The 18,791-nt window shown below is 48.8% G+C and overlaps 2 protein-coding genes across 5 annotated transcripts in view; one reads left to right on the forward strand and one right to left on the reverse strand.

Moving 5' to 3' along the window:
• Window positions 1-18,791, reverse strand: part of PCSK7 (proprotein convertase subtilisin/kexin type 7) — a 105,286-nt gene that overhangs the window by 72,568 nt on the left and 13,927 nt on the right. For all 4 annotated transcript variants that reach the window (XM_073585226.1, XM_073585228.1, XM_073585225.1 and 1 more), the window contains exons 4-6: window positions 16,189-16,354; window positions 15,522-15,612; window positions 14,915-14,969 (exon numbers count right to left, since the gene is read on the reverse strand). In XM_073585226.1, coding sequence (XP_073441327.1) covers window positions 14,915-14,969; window positions 15,522-15,612; window positions 16,189-16,354 — 312 coding nt within the window. The remainder of the gene's footprint in view (window positions 1-14,914; window positions 14,970-15,521; window positions 15,613-16,188; window positions 16,355-18,791) is intronic.
• Window positions 4,125-18,791, forward strand: part of RNF214 (ring finger protein 214) — a 103,375-nt gene continuing 88,708 nt past the window's right edge. Inside the window, exon 1 of the mRNA XM_073585231.1 lies at window positions 4,125-4,144. The gene's annotated coding sequence lies outside the window, so the exon portion shown is untranslated. The remainder of the gene's footprint in view (window positions 4,145-18,791) is intronic.

An 18,791-nucleotide genomic window follows, 5' to 3' on the forward strand; every position in this document is an offset into this window, starting at 1 on the left:
CAAAATAACATTCACTTCTTTTGTCATCGGCTCAAACACATACACATTTTTACTGGATAATAAAGTATAGATGCAACGTTTGTTTCCAACTAAATTTCTGACTAAAGGAAAACACACTAACCAGTAATGGTCATGAAAAATTAACAAGGGATGCCCACTGACTTCTTCCAACTGAAGCCTAGGCGTGACTAGAATTTTCATACTTTCATCCACCAATCCGAACCAATGTATCTCCTTTTAATTAGTTTTTACTCATGTTGTGTCACAATAAAGTTTGCTTCATTTATGGCATTTTGCTTCTGATATCGTTTCTGAATTCCCTTTTTTAAACCCTGACTGCAGGAAGTCAAGAACCTTTGGAATGTCTGGGTGGTCAGTATCCACTGTCTCCCCTCCACAATAGCTGCAGAATATCTTCCAAATTTTGCCATAAATTGCGGAAGTCACCGGTTTCCTACTTGCTTGGTGCATAGAGATCACCTCGTCTGACAGGCCTCTAGATCTTAGGACTTGACGCTCAAGATCCAGGCTGATAGTTGGAGGGCATCTGGATTGTGATGAAAGACCGGGCCCTGGTGGAGAAGATCTTTCCTCTTTGGCAGTAGAAAGGGTTCTTCTCTTGACATCTTCCTCAGTAGAGGAAACCAACACCTCTTCGGCCAGAAAGGTACCACTAAGATGACTGTTGCCTTTTCGTCGTATAGCTTCCCGAGTATCACTGGAATCAGGGGAAGAGGCGGCAATGCATACAAGAGACCCTCGCCCCATGACTGGGACAGAGCATCGACCCCCACTGGGCCACCCAGAGGGATCTGGGAAGAGAAGGCTCTGACCTTTGCATTTTCCCTGACCGCGAACAGATCCACGTCTGGCACAGCATGTTGAACACCTTGTTGTTCAATTCGCACTCTGTGGCGGCTACATTCTTTCTGTTCAGATAATTTGCGACCTGGTTTCTGAGTCCTTCCAGACGCACAGCTGAGACCGATCGGACCCATACTTCTGCCCATATGAAGATTCGTTTTGCCAGTTTTTGCAATGCCGGATGCTTCGGACCGCCTTGATGACGGAGAAAAGCTACTGCCGTTGTGTTGTTGGACAGAATCTTTACGTGCTTGTTTTCTACCAGAGACTGAGCCTGAGTCAGAACCTTCCATACCGAGTGTAATTCTCTGAAGTTTGAGGACTTCAAGTTCTCTTCTGGGCTCCATTGCCTCTGGAACTATCTTCCTTGCACGTGTCCCCCCCATCCTAGCTGACTCGCATCTGTGGTGATGATGACACACGAGGACTGAACCCATGACACGCCTGTTCGGAGATTTCTGGGAATGGTCGACCAATATAGGGATCTCTTTACCCGAGGGGACAACCACATTTTTCTGTCCAGTGAGCGCTGCTTTCTGTCCCAGGTTGCTAGGACCGCCTATTGCAGCTCTCGAGTCTGAAACTGGCTCCAGTTTACACAGGGTATGCAGGATGTCATCAGCCCCAGGACCTTCATTGTATCCCTGATGGAGACATGGCTTCTTCTAAACTGACGAATCTTTTCCCTTATACTGGTCTGCTTTTCCTCTGGTAGGTAGGACATTCTTGCGTTGGAGTCTAGAATGACCCCCAGGAATTTTATTCTTGGTTTGGGAAGCGTGGAGATCAAGGTCTTACAATTGATTCTGAGCTGCTCTTTGGAATCTGCCACTACCAGGAAATCGTCTAAGTAAGGGATTACCGTGATGTTCTGATTCCTCAGATAGGCAACTACCTCCACCATTAGTTTTGTAAATACTCTGGGGGCTGATGCTAGACCAAAGGGGAGACAACTGAACTGATAGTGATGGACCCTGCTTTTCTTTTCCACGGCAAACCTCAGGTATCTTTGATGGGCTGCATAAATTGGGACATGGTAATACACACTTTTTAAATATAAAGTGCACATTACCATATTTTTGCCTATGAGGGGTATTGTGGATCTTATGGACTCCATTTTGAACCTCTTGTACGTTATCCATCTGTTTAAGGGTTTTGAGGTTTATTATTGTTCTGTTTTCCCCCCGATGGCTTTTTTATCGAAAAGAGGCTTTGCCTTCTTCCTGAACAGGAACTGGGACAATTGCTCCTATCTTTAACAGGTCCTGAATGTCTGACCAAATAGGAGAGGCTGAGACATGACGAGAAGAAATCTGGTTATAAGAAATCTTTCTGGAGGTAGATTTTCGAATTCTATTTTGTACCCCTGGGAAATAATCTGCAAAATCCACGGACTTTAACAAAACTTTTGCTAACTCCCCAGGAACGTGATTAGACACCCCCTACTCTGATGGCATCATTTTCTTCGTGAGCCTGATCCTGAGAAGATGGAATCTCTATTTCTTCCCCCTCTGGGATAGCTCCATCTCCCTTAAATCCCTTCCCCTTAAAGTCCGTTTTCTGACTAGACCGGGGCCTACAAAAGGGCTGGTATTTCTTCCGCTTCTCCTTGGGAAACCCTTTCTTCTCATCAGAGGCCTTCTCTAAGATGTCATCCAGGACAAGCCCGAATACCTTCCCCCCTGAGAAAGGAATGGAACAGAGTTTATTTTTTTATTTTTCGATTGAGTGTCCCCCGACCAGCTCTGTAGTCAGATAGCTTTTCAAGCTGCATTGGGACAATGACCCATTCCTGGCTGCGAATCGCACTGACTTAGCGGACGCCTCAGCCAGGAAGCCGGTTGCCAGTTTCAGCAGGGGTAGGGATTTTAGAATCGACTCTCTAGGAGTTTTGGTTGTTAAATATTCCTCTAAATCGTCCACTCATAAATGCATGGAACGTGGTACTGATGTTGCTGCTATGTTGGCACGTATTATGGCTGCTGAAGTCTCCCAAGTTCTCTTCAAGAGCTCGTTCGCTTTCCGGTCCATAGGCTCCTTTAGATTAGAGGAGTCCTCGAAAGGAAAAGCAGTTCTTTTGGACACTTTTGCCACAGGGATGTCTATTTTAGGAATATCTTCCCAAATCTTGACGACCTCAGAATCAATTGGCAGTCGCAGCCTGTAGTCTCTGGGAATCAGCAGCCTCTTTTCTGCCTCCTCCCATTTCTCTAGGATCATGGAGCGGATATGGGAGTTAACTGGGAAAACTTTCAAAGTTTGTGAACGTAGACCCCCAAACATTTCATTCTGCCTGGAGATTGTTTTTGGGGTCTCTTCTGTTTGCATAGTGCGTCTTACTGCGCCAAGGAGATCATCCGTATCTGCAGATGAAAACAAGTATCTTTTCCCCTTTTCTGGAGGATCTATACTCGACTCCCCTTCTTGCAGGTCTGACTCAGACAATTCCTCTTCCGATGATGTGTCCGACTCCCTTGGTCTCTTTCGGGACCCCTGGGCCTCTGACTGTGCGGACTGAGGGTATACTAGTCCTGAAATTGAAGCCTGCACCTCCTGTCTTATGATAGATCTCATATTGGTCATCAGTGCAGCCTGTTCTTCTCCAACGATTCTCATAGTGCATTGTTTCACAAAGGGGTTTCTGCCAGGTGTCCGGTAGTTTTGAAGTGCAGATAGAGCATTTTTTGTTCTTCCCCGACTTCTTGCTATCCCTTTAAGCTGCTGTCAAGGTGGATGCTCCCCCCTAGAATACACAAAGTATGTGCCGTGTGCTTTCTAGGTCTATAATGGGCCAATGTGGTGACACTCTTGCTAGGTTACTCACGTGCCCCTGGGCTCTCAGAGCTGATTTCTGCCTTTGCGGGCTCCTCCATTACAGCCTCAGATGCCTTGCCAAGACTGACCCTGCATCTGCCCGTTACCTTAATATAGCGTTGAAGGGGTCCTGTGTTACTCCTGGAGCGCCCTGCTGCTGACCGTGCACCGGTAGTCCTCCGCCCCCTGGCAGAGGTGACGCTGCCCTGGCTGGACTGGCTGTCGGCCGCGACCCGGAAGTGGATAGCGATGCGGCCGGAAGTGCTACAGCTTCGGCCACACTGGAATGCCTGTCGGCTCTGTTTGCGGCAACAATACTCCCCGGGAACCATGTGATGGACCCTGGAAAGCCGGTGTTCACACAGGCTGCCCGGGGACATCGGGGCATGCCGAGGCACCGCGTCTGGGTCGAGAGCCCACCGACAGAGGGAAGCAACCCATTCCTTAGGAGCTGCGCTGCACTGAGGTAAGCTGAGGAACCCTAGAGCGGGGTGTCAGCCGCAGATTTTTTGAGGTGGGAAGGGAAAGGCTGGGCTCCCCGATCCTCACCAATTGCCCGGAGCGATCAGGGATTGGTTCTCTCCTCGTTCCTATCCCCAGTAGGACAGGAAAAACAGTGAAGGGTGGTAGGGGGAAGAGTCCTTTTAAACTCTTTCCCACTGAGGATAAAAAGGACGTCCTCCATGGTGCTGTCAGGTGGTGAACTGGAAATAGAAGTTAACAACTTTTTAGAAGGGGGTGTATATTCTATAGCTCAGCCCCCCCAAGTAAGGTCACCAAGGGAAAGGTATAAATCTAGGATGCTCGATTAGGTAGTTGTCTTTTGCCTGGAGAATCAGCTACAGTCAGCTGTGTATTTGTATCCTTCGTTCTGGGAAGATTCTCCTCCCCTCTCATACAAACGGCATACCAATGACTGAGATGTGTAAGTTCTCATTTTAATCCCTTTTATTTCTAACTGCCTGTATACATACTGTATTTTGACTCTTTTGTAACATTTTGTACTTTTGTAAACACTGCCTATATTATCTGGAGTAAATCTATAAAATGTACTAGTTTTTTTTTTCCTTGCTCTAAGAGCGAACCGCCACGTCCTCCGCGCTACATTACGCTACCCTGGGGGTGGGCTCCTGACCCGATATTGGTTTTAAAGTCAAACGAGGAGCTGGTGGCAGCAAAGTGTTCTGGGGGATTTGGGAGACACTAGCAGTGATGAAACGGAGGTATATGTGTGTATTTCCGGCCTGAGACTGGGGTTATACATATCACTCTCACTGCAGAGTGCCCAATAGCCAGTAACATGGCAAGGCAGCCCTTCAGGCGACTACTTATCCTAGGTGTAATTCCCTGACTGACCTGAGGGTAAGGGGGTGCCAGATAGCTGCAAGTTCCTAACCAGACCTGGAAAGTGGGATAGACAAGTAAATCTCTGACAACCTACCTGCCAGATAAGTTCCCCTGTGTCTCACTTCAGAAGCCCCTTAGTCCCATTGCCAGTGATAGAAATTCCCTTCGAGAAAATCGCTATGGACTTGGTGCGTCCACTTGTTAAGTCGGCACAAGGCCATCAATACATCTTGGTGGCTTTGGATTATGCGACCCGATACCACGAAGCAGTGCCACTGAGGAACGCGTCGGCTAAGAGTATCGCCCGGGAGCTGGTACACATCTTTGCTAGGAACGGTTTGCCCATGGAAATTTTGATATATCAGGGAATGCCGTTTATGAGCAAAGTGATACATGAGCTTGCAAAGTCCTCCAGATCGCTAAGCTGTTAACCTCCATGTACCATTCGCAGACTGATGGCCTGGTGGAGCTCTTCAACAAGACCTTGAAGACCATGCTCAAGAGGGTCATTGAGAAGGACGGTCGAGACTGGGACTATCTGCTCGTGTTCTTGCTTTTCTCCATTAGAGAAGTTCCACAGGCATCCACGAGGTTCTCGCCGTTGGAGCTTCCATGAAGGCTCCTGGACATCGCCAAGGAAACCTGGGAAGCTGAGGTCACGCTACACCGAAGCGTGAAGGAGCTTATCACCCAGCTGCAGGAGAGGATGGCTCACGTAATGCCCATCGTGAAGGAACATCTGCTCCAGGCACAAGAGGCCCAAGCCAGCGTGTACAACCGGTCAGCAAGGCTGAGGCAGTTCCAGCCCAGCGACCGCGTGTTAGTACTCATGCCAATGGTGGAAAGCAAGTTCCTGGCCAAGTGGCAAGGCCCATATGAAGTCGTGGAGAAAGTTGGGGACGTGAATTCTAAAAGGCACACCAGCCCGGTTACAGGAAGCCATACCAGGTGTACCATGTGAACCTGTTCAAACCCTGGCGGGATCATGAACCACTGGAGGCCCAACCCGAAGCCAAGGTCGAGGAGGTTGTGACTGCAGACATGTTAACGCTGGCCCAGAAGCAGCTATGTCGAGAGCTGTTGCAGCAGAACCGTGATCTATTCTCGGAATTGCCAGGGCTCACACAGGTCGTGGAATACGATATCCTAACAGCATGTAAGGGTAAACCTCAAACTTTACAGAATCCCCGAAGCACGCCGGGAGATTATCTCCAAGGAAGTGAAGAGAATGCTGGACCTCGGGGTGATAGAGGAGTCAAGAAGTGGCTGGTCAAGTTCCATCTTCCTTGTACCGAAGCCCAACGGCGAGTGGTGGTTTTGTAATGATTACTGCAGGCTCAATGAGGTGTCTAGCTTCAATGCCTAAACAATGCCCCGTGTGGATGACCTCATTGAGCGACTGGGACCCGCAAGGTACATCACAACACTCGATGTGACGAAGGGGTACTGACAGATTCCCATGTCCCAGAGCACCAAGGAGAAGACTGCCTTCGCGACGTCGGATGGGTGTTTTCAGTACACCAGAATGCCCTTCGGACTGCAGGGAGCCCCAGCTACCTCATAGAGGTGATGGATCGAATTCTGGCTCCACACAAGAAATATGCCGCAGCCTACTTGGATGACAATCATTTTCAGCCTGGACTGGAGCACGCATCTACCAAAGGTACAGGCGATCCTCACTGCGTTGAGGAAAGTGGGATTCACCATAAATCCCCAAAATTGTGCAATAGGGAAGGAAGAGGCCAGGCACTTGGGCTACATCATCGGGAGAGGTGAAATCAAGCCCCAGTTGAACAAAATAGAGGCGATTCAGAAGTGTCCACAACCACTCTCCAAGAAGCAAGTGAGGGCGTTTCTTGGGATTGTGCTGTATCACCGGCATTTTATCCTGAACTTCGCCATAACTGCCACACCGTTAATGGATCTCCTTCTGGGCAGCAAGTCAACGATGGTGAAATAGACTCCTGACACAGAGATGGCACTTCAAGAGCTCAAGCGATCTCTGTGTAAGCATCCGGTTCTAGCCTCTCCAGACTTTAGCAAGGAATTTGTGGTCTAGACCAATGCTTCAGAGGTTGGGTTGGGAGCCGTGCTGTCTCAAGAGATAAATTGAGAAGAGCACCAGCATCCCATCCTATACCTGAGCCTGAAACTCTCTTCTTGCGTGAAGAATTACGCCATAGTGAAGAAGGAGTGTTTGGCTACTTGTACTACTTGCTAGGCCGCAAGTTTAACACCTTTACCCCCAAGGGAGGTTTGCACGTTAATGGGCCAATTTTTACAATTCTGACCACTGTCCCTTTATGAGGTAATAACTCTGGAACGCTTCTATGGATCCCGGTGATTCTGACATTGCTTTCTTGTGACATATTGTACTTCATATAAGTGGTAAAATTTCATTGATGTAACTTGTGTTAATTTGTGGAAAAAACGGAAATTTGGCAAAAATTTGTAAAATGTAGAAATTTTCCAAATTTGAATTTTTATACCCTTAAATCACAGAGATATAGCACACAAAAAACTTAATAAGTAACATTTCCCACATGTTTACTTTACATCAGCTCAATTTTTGAACCAAAATTTAATTTTGTTAGGAAGTTACCGTATTTTTCGGACCACAAGACGCACTTTTTTCCCAAAAAATTTTGGGGGAAAGTGGGGGGTGCGTCTTATGGTCGCAATATACTTACTTGCGACCATGGCTGGAGTCTGCTGCCGCGGGGCTCTGTGGTGCGGTGGTGGCAGCGTGCTGTGCTCCGGTGCAGGGGTAGCGGCTCTCTGTGCTCCGTGGGGGGCTTCGCCGGCATTTCCTCAAAGCCCGGAGGCCCCTGCACATCCATTGCTGGTTGCTGCCATGTTGTGGTGGCCTCCGGGAACATGGACGCCGGGAAGATGGTTGCCGGTCCGGGGACGGCGCATGCTCAGGTTCAGATCTCGTCCCGAGATCTCGTTGCCGAGATTTGAATCTCGTCTCCCGAGATCTCGGGACGAGATCTGAACCTGAGCATGCGCCGTCCCCGGATCGGTGGCCATCTTCCCGGCGTCCATGTTCCCGGAGGCCACCGCAACATGGCAGCAGCCAGGCTTCGAGGAAAGGCCGGCGGAGAAGCTGCTCCTGCATCAGAGCCGCCGCCCATGCACCGGAGCACAGCCCGCCGCCACCACCACACCACAGATCCCACCTGCCCCAGCACAGCCCAGCTGCCCCAGCACAGCCCACCTGCCCCAGCACAGCCCAGCTGCCCCAGCACAGCTTCCCCTGCACAGCCCAGCTGCCCCAGCACAGCTTCCACAGCCCACCTGCCCCAGCACAGCCCAGCTGCCCCAGCACAGCCCACCTGCCACAGCACAGCTTCCCCAGCACAGCCCACCTGCCACAGCACAGCTTCCACAGCCCACCTGCCCCAGCACAGCCCAGCTGCCCCAGCACAGCTGCCCCAGCACAGCTTCCACAGCACAGCTGCCCCAGCACAGCCCACCTACTCCAGCACAGCCCACCTGCCCCAGCACAGCCCACCTGCCCCAGCCCAGCACAGCTGCCCTATCCCAGCACAGCTTCCACAGCACAGCCCAGCTGCCCCAGCACAGCTTCCACAGCACAGCCCAGCTGCCCCAGCACAGCTTCCCCTGCACAGCCCAGCTGCCCCAGCACAGCTTCCCCTGCACAGCCCAGCTGCCCCAGCACAGCTTCCCCAGCACAGCACAGCTTCCACAGCCCACCTGCCCCAGCACAGCCCACCTGCCCCAGCACAGCTTCCCCAGCACAGCCCACCTGCCACAGCACAGCTTCCACAGCCCACCTGCCCCAGCACAGCCCAGCTGCCCCAGCACAGCTGCCCCAGCACAGCCCACCTACTCCAGCACAGCCCACCTGCCCCAGCCCAGCACAGCTGCCCCAGCACAGCACAGCTGCCCCAGCACAGCACAGCTGCCCCAGCCCAGCCCACCTGCCCCAGCCCAACACAGCTTCCACAGCACAGCCCAGCTGCCCCAGCACAGCTTCCCCTGCACAGCCCAGCTGCCCCAGCACAGCTTCCCCAGCACAGCCCACATGCCCCAGCACAGCCCACCTGCCCCAGCCCAGCACAGCTTCCACAGCCCACCTGCCCCAGCACAGCCCAGCTGCCCCAGCCCAGCCCACCTGCCACAGCACAGCCCACCTGCCACAGCACAGCTTCCACAGCACAGCTGCCCCAGCACAGCCCAGCTGCCCCAGCACAGCTTCCACAGCACAGCTGCCCCAGCACAGCCCACCTACTCCAGCACAGCCCACCTGCCCCAGCACAGCCCACCTGCCCCAGCCCAGCACAGCTGCCCCAGCACAGCCCACCTGCCCCATCCCAGCACACCTGCCCCATCCCAGCACAGCTTCCCCTGCACAGCCCAGCTGCCCCAGCACAGCTTCCCCTGCACAGCTTCCCCTGCACAGCCCAGCTGCCCCAGCACAGCCCACCTGCCCCAGCACAGCCCACCTGCCCCAGCCCAGCTCACCTGCCCCAGCACAGCCCACCTGCCCCAGCCCAGCCCACCTGCCCCATCCCAGCACAGCTTCCACAGCACAGCCCAGCTGCCCCAGCACAGCTTCCCCTGCACAGCCCAGCTGCCCCAGCACAGCCCACCTGCCCCAGCCCAGCTGCCACAGCACAGCTTCCACAGCCCAGCTGCCCCAGCACAGCCCAGCTGCCCCAGCACAGCTTCCACAGCACAGCTGCCCCAGCACAGCCCACCTGCCCCAGCACAGCACAGCTGCCCCATCCCAGCACAGCTTCCACAGCACAGCCCAGCTGCCCCAGCACAGCTTCCCCTGCACAGCCCAGCTGACCCAGCACAGCCCACCTGCCCCAGCACAGCCCACCTGCCCCAGCACAGCTTCCACAGCCCACCTGCCCCAGCACAGCCCAGCTGCCCCAGCACAGCTTACACAGCACAGCTGCCCCAGCACAGCCCACCTACTCCAGCACAGCCCACCTACTCCAGCACAGCCCACCTGCCCCAGCACAGCCCACCTGCCCCAGCCCAGCACAGCTGCCCCAGCCCAGCACAGCTGCCCCAGCACAGCCCAGCTGCCCCAGCACAGCCCAGCTGCCCCAGCACAACCAACCTGCCCCAGCACAGAGCCGCCGCCACCACACCAGCCTGGACCACTGAATGACCCCTGTGACCACTCCTCCACCTGTGCTGGATCCCTTCCCTGGTAAGCTGAATTCGAACTGTAAGACGGACCCCCATTTGACACATTATTACTTTTTTCCCTATTTTCCTTCTGAAAATTTGGGGTGTGTCTTATGGTCCGGTGCGTCGTGTAGTCCGAAAATACGGTGTAAGGGTTAAAAGTTGACCAGCGATTTCTCATTTTTTACAACACCATTTTTTTAGGGACCACATCACATTTGAAATCAATTTGAGGGGTCTATATGACAGAAAATACCCAAAAGTGACACCATTCTAAAAACTGCACCAATCAAGGCGCTCAAAACCATATTCAAGAAGTTTACTAACCCTTCGGGAGCTTCACAGGATTTTTTGAACGATTAAAAAAAAAAAAAAAAAAAAAAATGAACATTTAACTTTTTCACAAAAAAATTACTTCAGGTCCATTTTTTTTTATTTTACCAAGGGTAACAGGAGGGGTTAATCTCAGCCAGCGGAGGGTATATACTGCAGAGGAGGAGTTAATTTTTACTGCGTTCACTTAGTGTCCTCCCAGTGGCAGCAGCATAACACCCATGGTCCTGTGTCCCCCAATAAGGTGTAGGAGAAATTGGACTGCAAAAGTTATTGTGCAATTTGTCCTGAGTACGTTCATACCTGATATGTGGGGGGAACCACTGTTTCGGCGCATGGCAGAGCACGGAAGGGAAGGAGCACCGTTTGACTTTTTCAAAGCAAAATTGGCTGGAATTGAGATCAGACGCCATGTTGCGTTTGGAGAGCCCCTGATGTGCCTAAACAGTGGAATCCCCCCACAAATGACACCATTTTGGAAACTAGACCCCCCAAGGAACTTATGTAGATGCATGGTGAGAACTTTGAACCCCCAAGGGCTTCACAGAAGTTTATAACGTACAGCAGTAAAATTAAAAAATCATTTTTTCCACAAAAATGATCTTTTCACCCCCAATTTTTATTTTTCCAAGAGAAACAGGACCCCAAAAGCTATTGTGCAATTTGTCCTGAGTACGCTGATACCCCATATGTTGGGATAAACCACTGTTTGGGCACATGGAAGAGCTCGGAAGGGAAGGAGCGCCGTTTGACTTTTTCAATGCAAAATTGGCTAGAATTGAGATCGGGCACCATGTCGCGTTTGGAGAGCCCCTGATGTGCCTATACAGAGGAAACCCCCCCCCCACAAGTGACCCCATTTTGGAAACTAGACCCCCCAAGGAACTTATCTAGATGTGTGGTGAGCACTTTGAACCCCCAAATGCTTCACAGAAGTTTATAATGCCCGGTCGTGAAAATAAAAAAAAAAAATCATATTTTTTCCACAAACATGACCTTTTAGTCCCCAATTTTTTTTATTTTCCCAAAGGAAAACAGGAGAAATTGGACCCCAAAAGTTGTTGTGCAATTTGTCCTGAGTACGCTGATACCCCATATGTGGGGATAAACCACTGTTTGGACGCATGACCCCCCAAGGAACTTATCTAGATATGTGGTGAGCACTGGGAACCCCCAACTGCTTCACAGAAGTTTATAACGCAGAGCCGTGAAAATAAAAAATCATGTTTTTTCCACAAAAATAATTTTTTAGCCCCCAATTTTTTATTTTCCCACGGGTATCAAGAGAAATTAGACCCCCAAAGTTTTTCAATTTTTCCTGAGTACGCTGAAACCCCATATGTTAGGGTAAACCACTGGTTGGGCACATGTCGGGCCTCGGAAGGGAGGGAGCACCATTTGACTTTTTCAATGCAGAATTGGCTGGAATTGAGATCAGACACCATGTCGCGTTTGGAGAGCCCCTGATTTCCCCTCCCTACCCTTCCTTTTGTTTTACCCCTTGTATGTCTTAATAAAGCAACTTAAACCTATCCCGAACCCCTTATCCTTCCCTTCCCTTTGTGATATCTATAAATGTAATCTCTACATTTAAATGTCATTACAAAATATTACTTAAAAATTATTTTTAAAAAAGTATTTTTAAAATTTTTTTTTAAAAAGTATTAATAAAGTTATTTGGAAAATGGAGAGCCCCTGATGTGCCCAAACAGTGGAAACCCCAAAATTCTAACTCCAACCCTAACCCCAACACACCCCTAACCATAATTTTAACCGTAACCCTAGCCCTAACCCTAATGGGAAGATGGAAATAAATACTTTTTTTTTTAATTTTATTATTTTTCCCTAACTAAGGGGGTGATAAAGAGGGGTTTGATTTACTATTTATAGCGGGTTTTCATGTTTGGCAGCTGTCACATGCTAAAAGAAGCCTTTTATTGCAAAAAAATAGCTTTTGCATCACCACATTTTGAGAGCTCTAATTTTTCCATATGTTGACCCATAGAGTCATGTGAGGTCTTATTTTTTGCGGGACGAGTTGACGTTTTTATTGGTATCATTTACGGGCACGTGACATTTTTTGATCACTTTTATTCCGATTTTTGGGATGCTGAATGAACAAAAACAGCATTTCATGACCTTCTTTGGGGGGGGGGGGGGCGTTTACACCGTTCCGCATGTGGTAAAATTGGTAAAGCGGTTTTATTCTTCTGATCAGTACGATTACAGCGATACCTCATTTATATCATTTTTTTATGTTTTGGCACTTTTATACAATAAAAACAATTTTATACAAAAAATAATTATTCTGACATCGCTTTATTTTACGATCTATAACTTTTTATTTTTTTTGCTGATGACACTGTATGGCGGCTCGTTTTTTGCGGGACAAGATGACATTTTCAGCGGTACCATGTTTATTTATAGCTGTCTTTTTCATCGCGTGTTATTGCACTTTTTGATCGGCGGTGTGATGATAAAGCATTGTTTTTTGCCTTGATTTTTTTTTTTTTTTTTAAGGGATTCACTTAAGGGGTTAACTAGTGGGACAGTTTTATAGGGCTGGTCGTTATGGACGCGGCGATAGTAAATATGTGTACTTTTATTTATTTTTTTATTTACAGAAAAAAGGATTTATTAGGGAACATTTTTTTTTTTTTTTCAATTTATTTATTATTTTTTTTAAATTATTTTTACACTTTTTTTTCTTTACTTTATTACTTTCTCCCGGGGAAGACATTACTATATTGTGTCAGATCACTGATCTGACACTTTGCATAGCACTGTGTCAGATCAGCAATCTGACAGGCAGTGCAGGCGGCTTTCTCAGCAGGCACTGAGAAAGCCGCCTCCCTGCAGAACCCGGAAGGCCCCTGCGTCCATCTTGGATCCGGGGGCCTGCAGGAAGGAGGTCCTCGGAACAACGCGAGCACATCGCGTTATTCCGAGGGGCTCAGGGAGCCCCCTCCCTGCGCGATTCTTCCCTATGCTCCCGGTACACTGCGATCATGTTTGATCGCAGTGTGCCAGGGGTTAATGTGCAGGAGCGGTCCATGACCGCTCCTGGCACATAGTGCCGGGTGTCAGCTGTGATAATCAGCTGACACCTGGCCGCGAAATGCCGCGTGAGCGCAGCTGATCACTATGACATACTATACCGTCCATGGGCATACGGGCCCAAGGCATCTGGACGGGATAGTACGTCAGATGTCAGAAAGGGGTTAAGTTAGTGTCAGACCATGCTCCTCTGAGATGGTTAAGAGAGAAGAAGGGTAAGAACGCAAGGGTGACTAGGTGGTTCTTAGCCCTTAAAGACTTCACTTTCCATGTAGAGCATAGGCCAGGAAAGTTGCATGGCAATGCGGACGCTCTCTCCAGAATTGCCTGTTTACTGTCTGAAGGTGCCAAAACCCACGGCTTTGGGCAGAGGGGGAGAATATGTGACAGGGTCACTGGCACAGTGTACGAGGAGAGATATGGGTCACTGCGCATGTTGGCGCCAGAGGAATGAAACCAGAATATTTTCCTCCAACACACTAAGTGTTGGGATGGTTAAAGTAAGCTGCATACATGGGCTGGTTTTATGTGAGCACTCAAGAGTTGGCGGGAAAGTGCTCACCATATCTTTTCCTGCAGCCGACACCGGCAGATGTACTAGCAGGACCTGTGGTGATTTCACAATCATGTGATCATCACATGGTCCTGGTTAAATACATGGACATGTGGGACAGTCTGGGTGGTGTTGTGGGAGAGGAAGTACCCTCACGTAGCTCCAAGGAGGAGCAGAGGTCATTGCCTGGTGCCTGCAGATTGAGACCTGCAGCGGAAAGGACTTTAATAACCCTTTGTTTTGTTTTTCCGTTAAGCCAGAAAGGCTCGGTTTTGATTTTGTGAACACTGCCTTGGTGTATGCTGACTCCAATAAACCAGCAGGTGCTTCACCACTAAAGTGTTCCGTGTATACCTGAAGAAGCAGCTAAGCGTGTCAACCCCTCACAGCGCATACACCTGAACACAGTTTTGTGGAGCGTTCGGACGTTAACCCTGACAGGACCAGTGAACGGGTGCCAAAATGCATGTGTTCGTGCAATTCCACACACACAGAACAATAAGCAACACCACTGTTTTGTGTGCACGGAAAATCTGTTTTTGGCAGCATATGTCCTGTTTACAGCGGACATGCTGCCATGAACGATGATTTTAAAGCAAGTTTAAGAATCATTTCACCCAACAAACAAGCCTTTTACGTGTTCGTCGGACGATCGTCAGCCAGTTTACCCTTCATGGTTATCGTGGTTATCCTAAGGATGAATGTTCTCAGTAATCATCCACCCTAACAAAAGGCTCTATATTCTTGGAGCCGCGACGCACAGAATAGTTGTACCTTTCCCAGTTGATGAGGTCCATCCACCGTCTTCCCGTCATCATCAGGACCCCAGCTGTAAAAGAACGACAATCAGCACCACTGAGAACAAGATGACACTTATTAACCACCCACCCGGGGTCGTCATCGGCATTCAATCCATACAAGTAAACGTGTACAGCTGCCGCTCCGTGCCGGCACCTATGACTGAAAGCTGGTGGCTTCCAGAGGAAATCAGTTTGTTTTCTCCCCACAGCTGTACTTTTTGTACAACAGCCGGGAAACATTGTAATGCTGAAGAGTAACCCTATATCTGCAGGTACATAGTGCATTTCGGGGTGATTACTTCCCTTTAAGGGGAAAATTTTCAAAATCCTCAAGCAAATGCTTCAAAAAAAGGAGATGGTTTCCGAATGTCTCTAGAAATTTGGTCTGCAGACGGTCTTACAGAAGACTAGGAAGTACAGTAGCTCATTCTTGTATTTAGTAAACAAATGGACAATAAGAAAAAAAATAGTGGGAAGAAAAGTGCAGACATTTTGTATCTCGAAAATTGTATAAATTGCATTATTTGCATAAACCTAAATGTCTGAAAGACTCGACAAGTGCAATATACGCATTGGCATACCTGCAGCTGTAGATATCATTGATCTGATAGTGTTTGTTGAACGCAATGGCCTCCATGCTATCGGTGAGAGGCCCGTCCAGGACTCGGATCCCTAATAAAGACAAACAGAAGGTTCATAGGCAGAAGGTGAAAGCAGAAGACAATGAGATCACCACAGAAGTCACAGTAGTTAAAGGGAAGACACCCCCCCCCCCCCCCCCCCCAAAAAAAAAAAAAAATCAGGTTTCAAATATCGATTAAAGTCAGGTTTTTGTGTTAAAAGTATTTTTTTTTTTTTTTTTGTTCCATATGACAATGCACTTGACAGACCAACAAACACCTGGTGTTCAGGGGGCAGAACCCAAACCGTAAGACAGATTTCCTGGTGAAGTCCTTGTTTGGTGTCCGTGCCCAAACAGTAGGTGTTCGGTACGGACGCCGAACTTCACTGTTTAGATTCGCTCATCTCTAGTTATCAGTCACTGTACAGGAAGAAGTGAGCAGTAACATCACGTATCGTGAATGGTGGATCCTGTGTTTACACAATTTTCTGATGTAATCACCCTTTAAACATGGATGTGGTGATGACATAGCCGGGCCGGTATTAGGGTGTGGTGCTGCACAGGATAATCATGCAAGACATGATGAGACACATCGTCGAACAGAACAGCACTGACTAAGCATCTACCTGCGATGCGGCTTCCATAGGCTACCCCCACTGCACAAAAGCTGTTATTAGGGACCGCTGCGATCTCTCCTGCACAGCGGGTCCCATGGTGGTTGTCACTATATCCATCAGGATGCGGCATGGGGTCAGGATCATTGGAGTTGAGATCGTAGCTTCCTTCTGGGCTCTGGAGAAGATAAATCTCATTATATACAAGTCTGCATTCCTGGGGCATATACACAATTTTACTGCTATTTGGATGCTGGTGCACGGTCTCATAATTAATCTGAATTTTTTTCTTTTATGGGATCACACCCAGGGCTGTGGAGTCGGTAAGCTAAACCTGCAACTCCGACTCCTCAATTTCCCTTACACTGACTCCAACTCCACGACTCCCACATATATTGCTTATATTTAAAGGGGTCGTCTGGAATATTCACATAATCTCAGTGCATACCTGGGCTGCAGAATGGTGCCAATAAGTAATTTACCTTCTGTCACCAGTTTGCAGGGTTTTCTAGATATCAGTCTCTTGCTTCTGAGCAGAACGTCCAAGGGGGGGTGTTCTGGCATTGAAATGAGAACTGGTCGATTCCTCCTACTCTACTAAAAACAGGACGATTTTCCCTCCTTACTAGAGTTTCACTTTCCATAGATCGCTGTCCAGTGTGTGTCTGGGGGAGGAGCAGCTGGGTGGTTCTGCTCTCTGCACCGAGGCTGCTAGAGGGGGAGGATTTGTTACTGTGTTAGGAGGGCTTGTTCATGTAGACGGGGAGGGCCTGTTGCTATGGAGGGTGGGGTTGTTGCAATGGAGGGCAGGTTTTTAGTAGAGTAGGAGGAAATGACCAGTTCTCATTTCAATGCCAGAACACCCCCCCCCCTTGGACATTCTGCTCAGAAGCAAGAGACTGATATCTAGAAAACCCTGCAAACTGGTGACAGAAGGTAAATTACTTATTGTCACCATTCTGCAGCCCAGGTATGCACTGAGATTATGTGAAAAGCCCGGACAACTCCTTTAAGTAAAAAATTTATTATAGTACAATGTGAACATCAGACATTTAATCATTTTTATGATACAATAATCAAGATATTTAGATAGAACATAATATATATTTATTGGAATACAATTTTAGAACAAAAAACTGTAATAAATTGTAAATACGTAATACACTATGTAATATGGATTACATAGAAGGATTTTTGGTACTCACCGTAAAATCTCTTTCTTGGAGCCTTCATTGGGGGACACAGGTAACCATGGGTGTATGCTGCTGTCGCTAGGAGGCTGACACTATGCAAATTAAGTAAAAACTGGCTCCTCCTCCGTAGCATACACCCACTGACAGGCAGGAAGCACCTCAGTTAAGTGTTAAAGCAGTAGGAGAAGCAACCAACAAACTCCACATATGTACCGGCTCAACAACCAAGGCACGTATGCCCAAAACCAGTACAAACAAATAGGGAGGGTGCTGTGTCCCCCAATGAAGGCTCCAAGAAAGAGATTTAACGGTGAGTACCAAAAATCCTTCTTTCTTTATCGCTTCATTGGGGGACACAGGTAATCATGGGACGTCCTAAAGCAGTCCCCAAGGGTGGGAAAAGAAAGAATGCAGAGAAAAAAAGAACTGAGGCCGGCCGGTGCGTAACCGCCGCCTGAGCACCTTTCCTTCCTAGGCCTGCGTCGGACAAGACATGAGTATGAACTTCGTTAAACTTTGCAAGAATGTGCGAAGAGGACTAGGTCGCGGCCCTGCAACCTCTAAAGCCAAGGCCTAGCGAGAATCTGCCCCAAGAGTTATCCAGAGTATGGACCAGAGAGGGGCAAGAAGGACCTAGAGAAAAAAGGACAATGTCTGCACTAATGAGGGAAAGGGAACGGAGGACGGCAGGATAATGCAGCCAACTCAGAACTTCCCTGATTTCTCTTCATGGTAGCCAATAAGGCTAACGGAACCAAATAGTTGTACTTACGTCACCTGAATCAGATCTTCAGTAGCTGTCGTAGAAACTTGAGGACGCAGGTTTCCTCGCCCAAAGCATGGTCAGAATGACCTGATGGGAAGAAACCCAGTCCCTCTCAGAAGTAGGCCTCAAAAGGCCATGGCATTAAACTTAAACGACTGTGAACTGTGGCGGAAACGGGGCCTTGCGGAAGAATATCCGGACGGTCTGGAAAGCCCCAGGAGGCATCCATGAGCATGTACACCAGCTTCGGGCACCAGATCTGACTCAACAGTTTCTAGTTGTCAGGACTACTGGAAACCCTACTGACTGATTTTTTTTTTTTGTGATTAAGGGAAGAGATGGGGACAGAATAGGCATCTGAAACTGGGACCACGGAATCACAAGTGCGTCACAACCGACAGCCATCGGATCCTGGGACCTGGTAACGTACCAGGGAACCTTTTGGTTTGTTCGAGAAGTCATTGGGCATCCGGAAAGCCCCACTTCCGACAAATTTAGCCAAAGATGGCAGTGTTGAGACACTACTCGCCTGACAAGAAACCCCCGAAGATACGAGAAAAAAAAAAAAAAAAAAAAAAGAAAAAAAAATCGGCTTCCCAGTAGTCTATCATTGGAATGTGGACGGCTGATATGGCGGGGACATGGCCTTCCGCCCA

This window comes from Dendrobates tinctorius, unplaced genomic scaffold (genome assembly GCF_039654945.1).
Source record: "Dendrobates tinctorius isolate UK_male_01 unplaced genomic scaffold, ASM3965494v1 ptg000086l, whole genome shotgun sequence".
Classification (NCBI taxonomy): domain Eukaryota; kingdom Metazoa; phylum Chordata; class Amphibia; order Anura; family Dendrobatidae; genus Dendrobates; species Dendrobates tinctorius.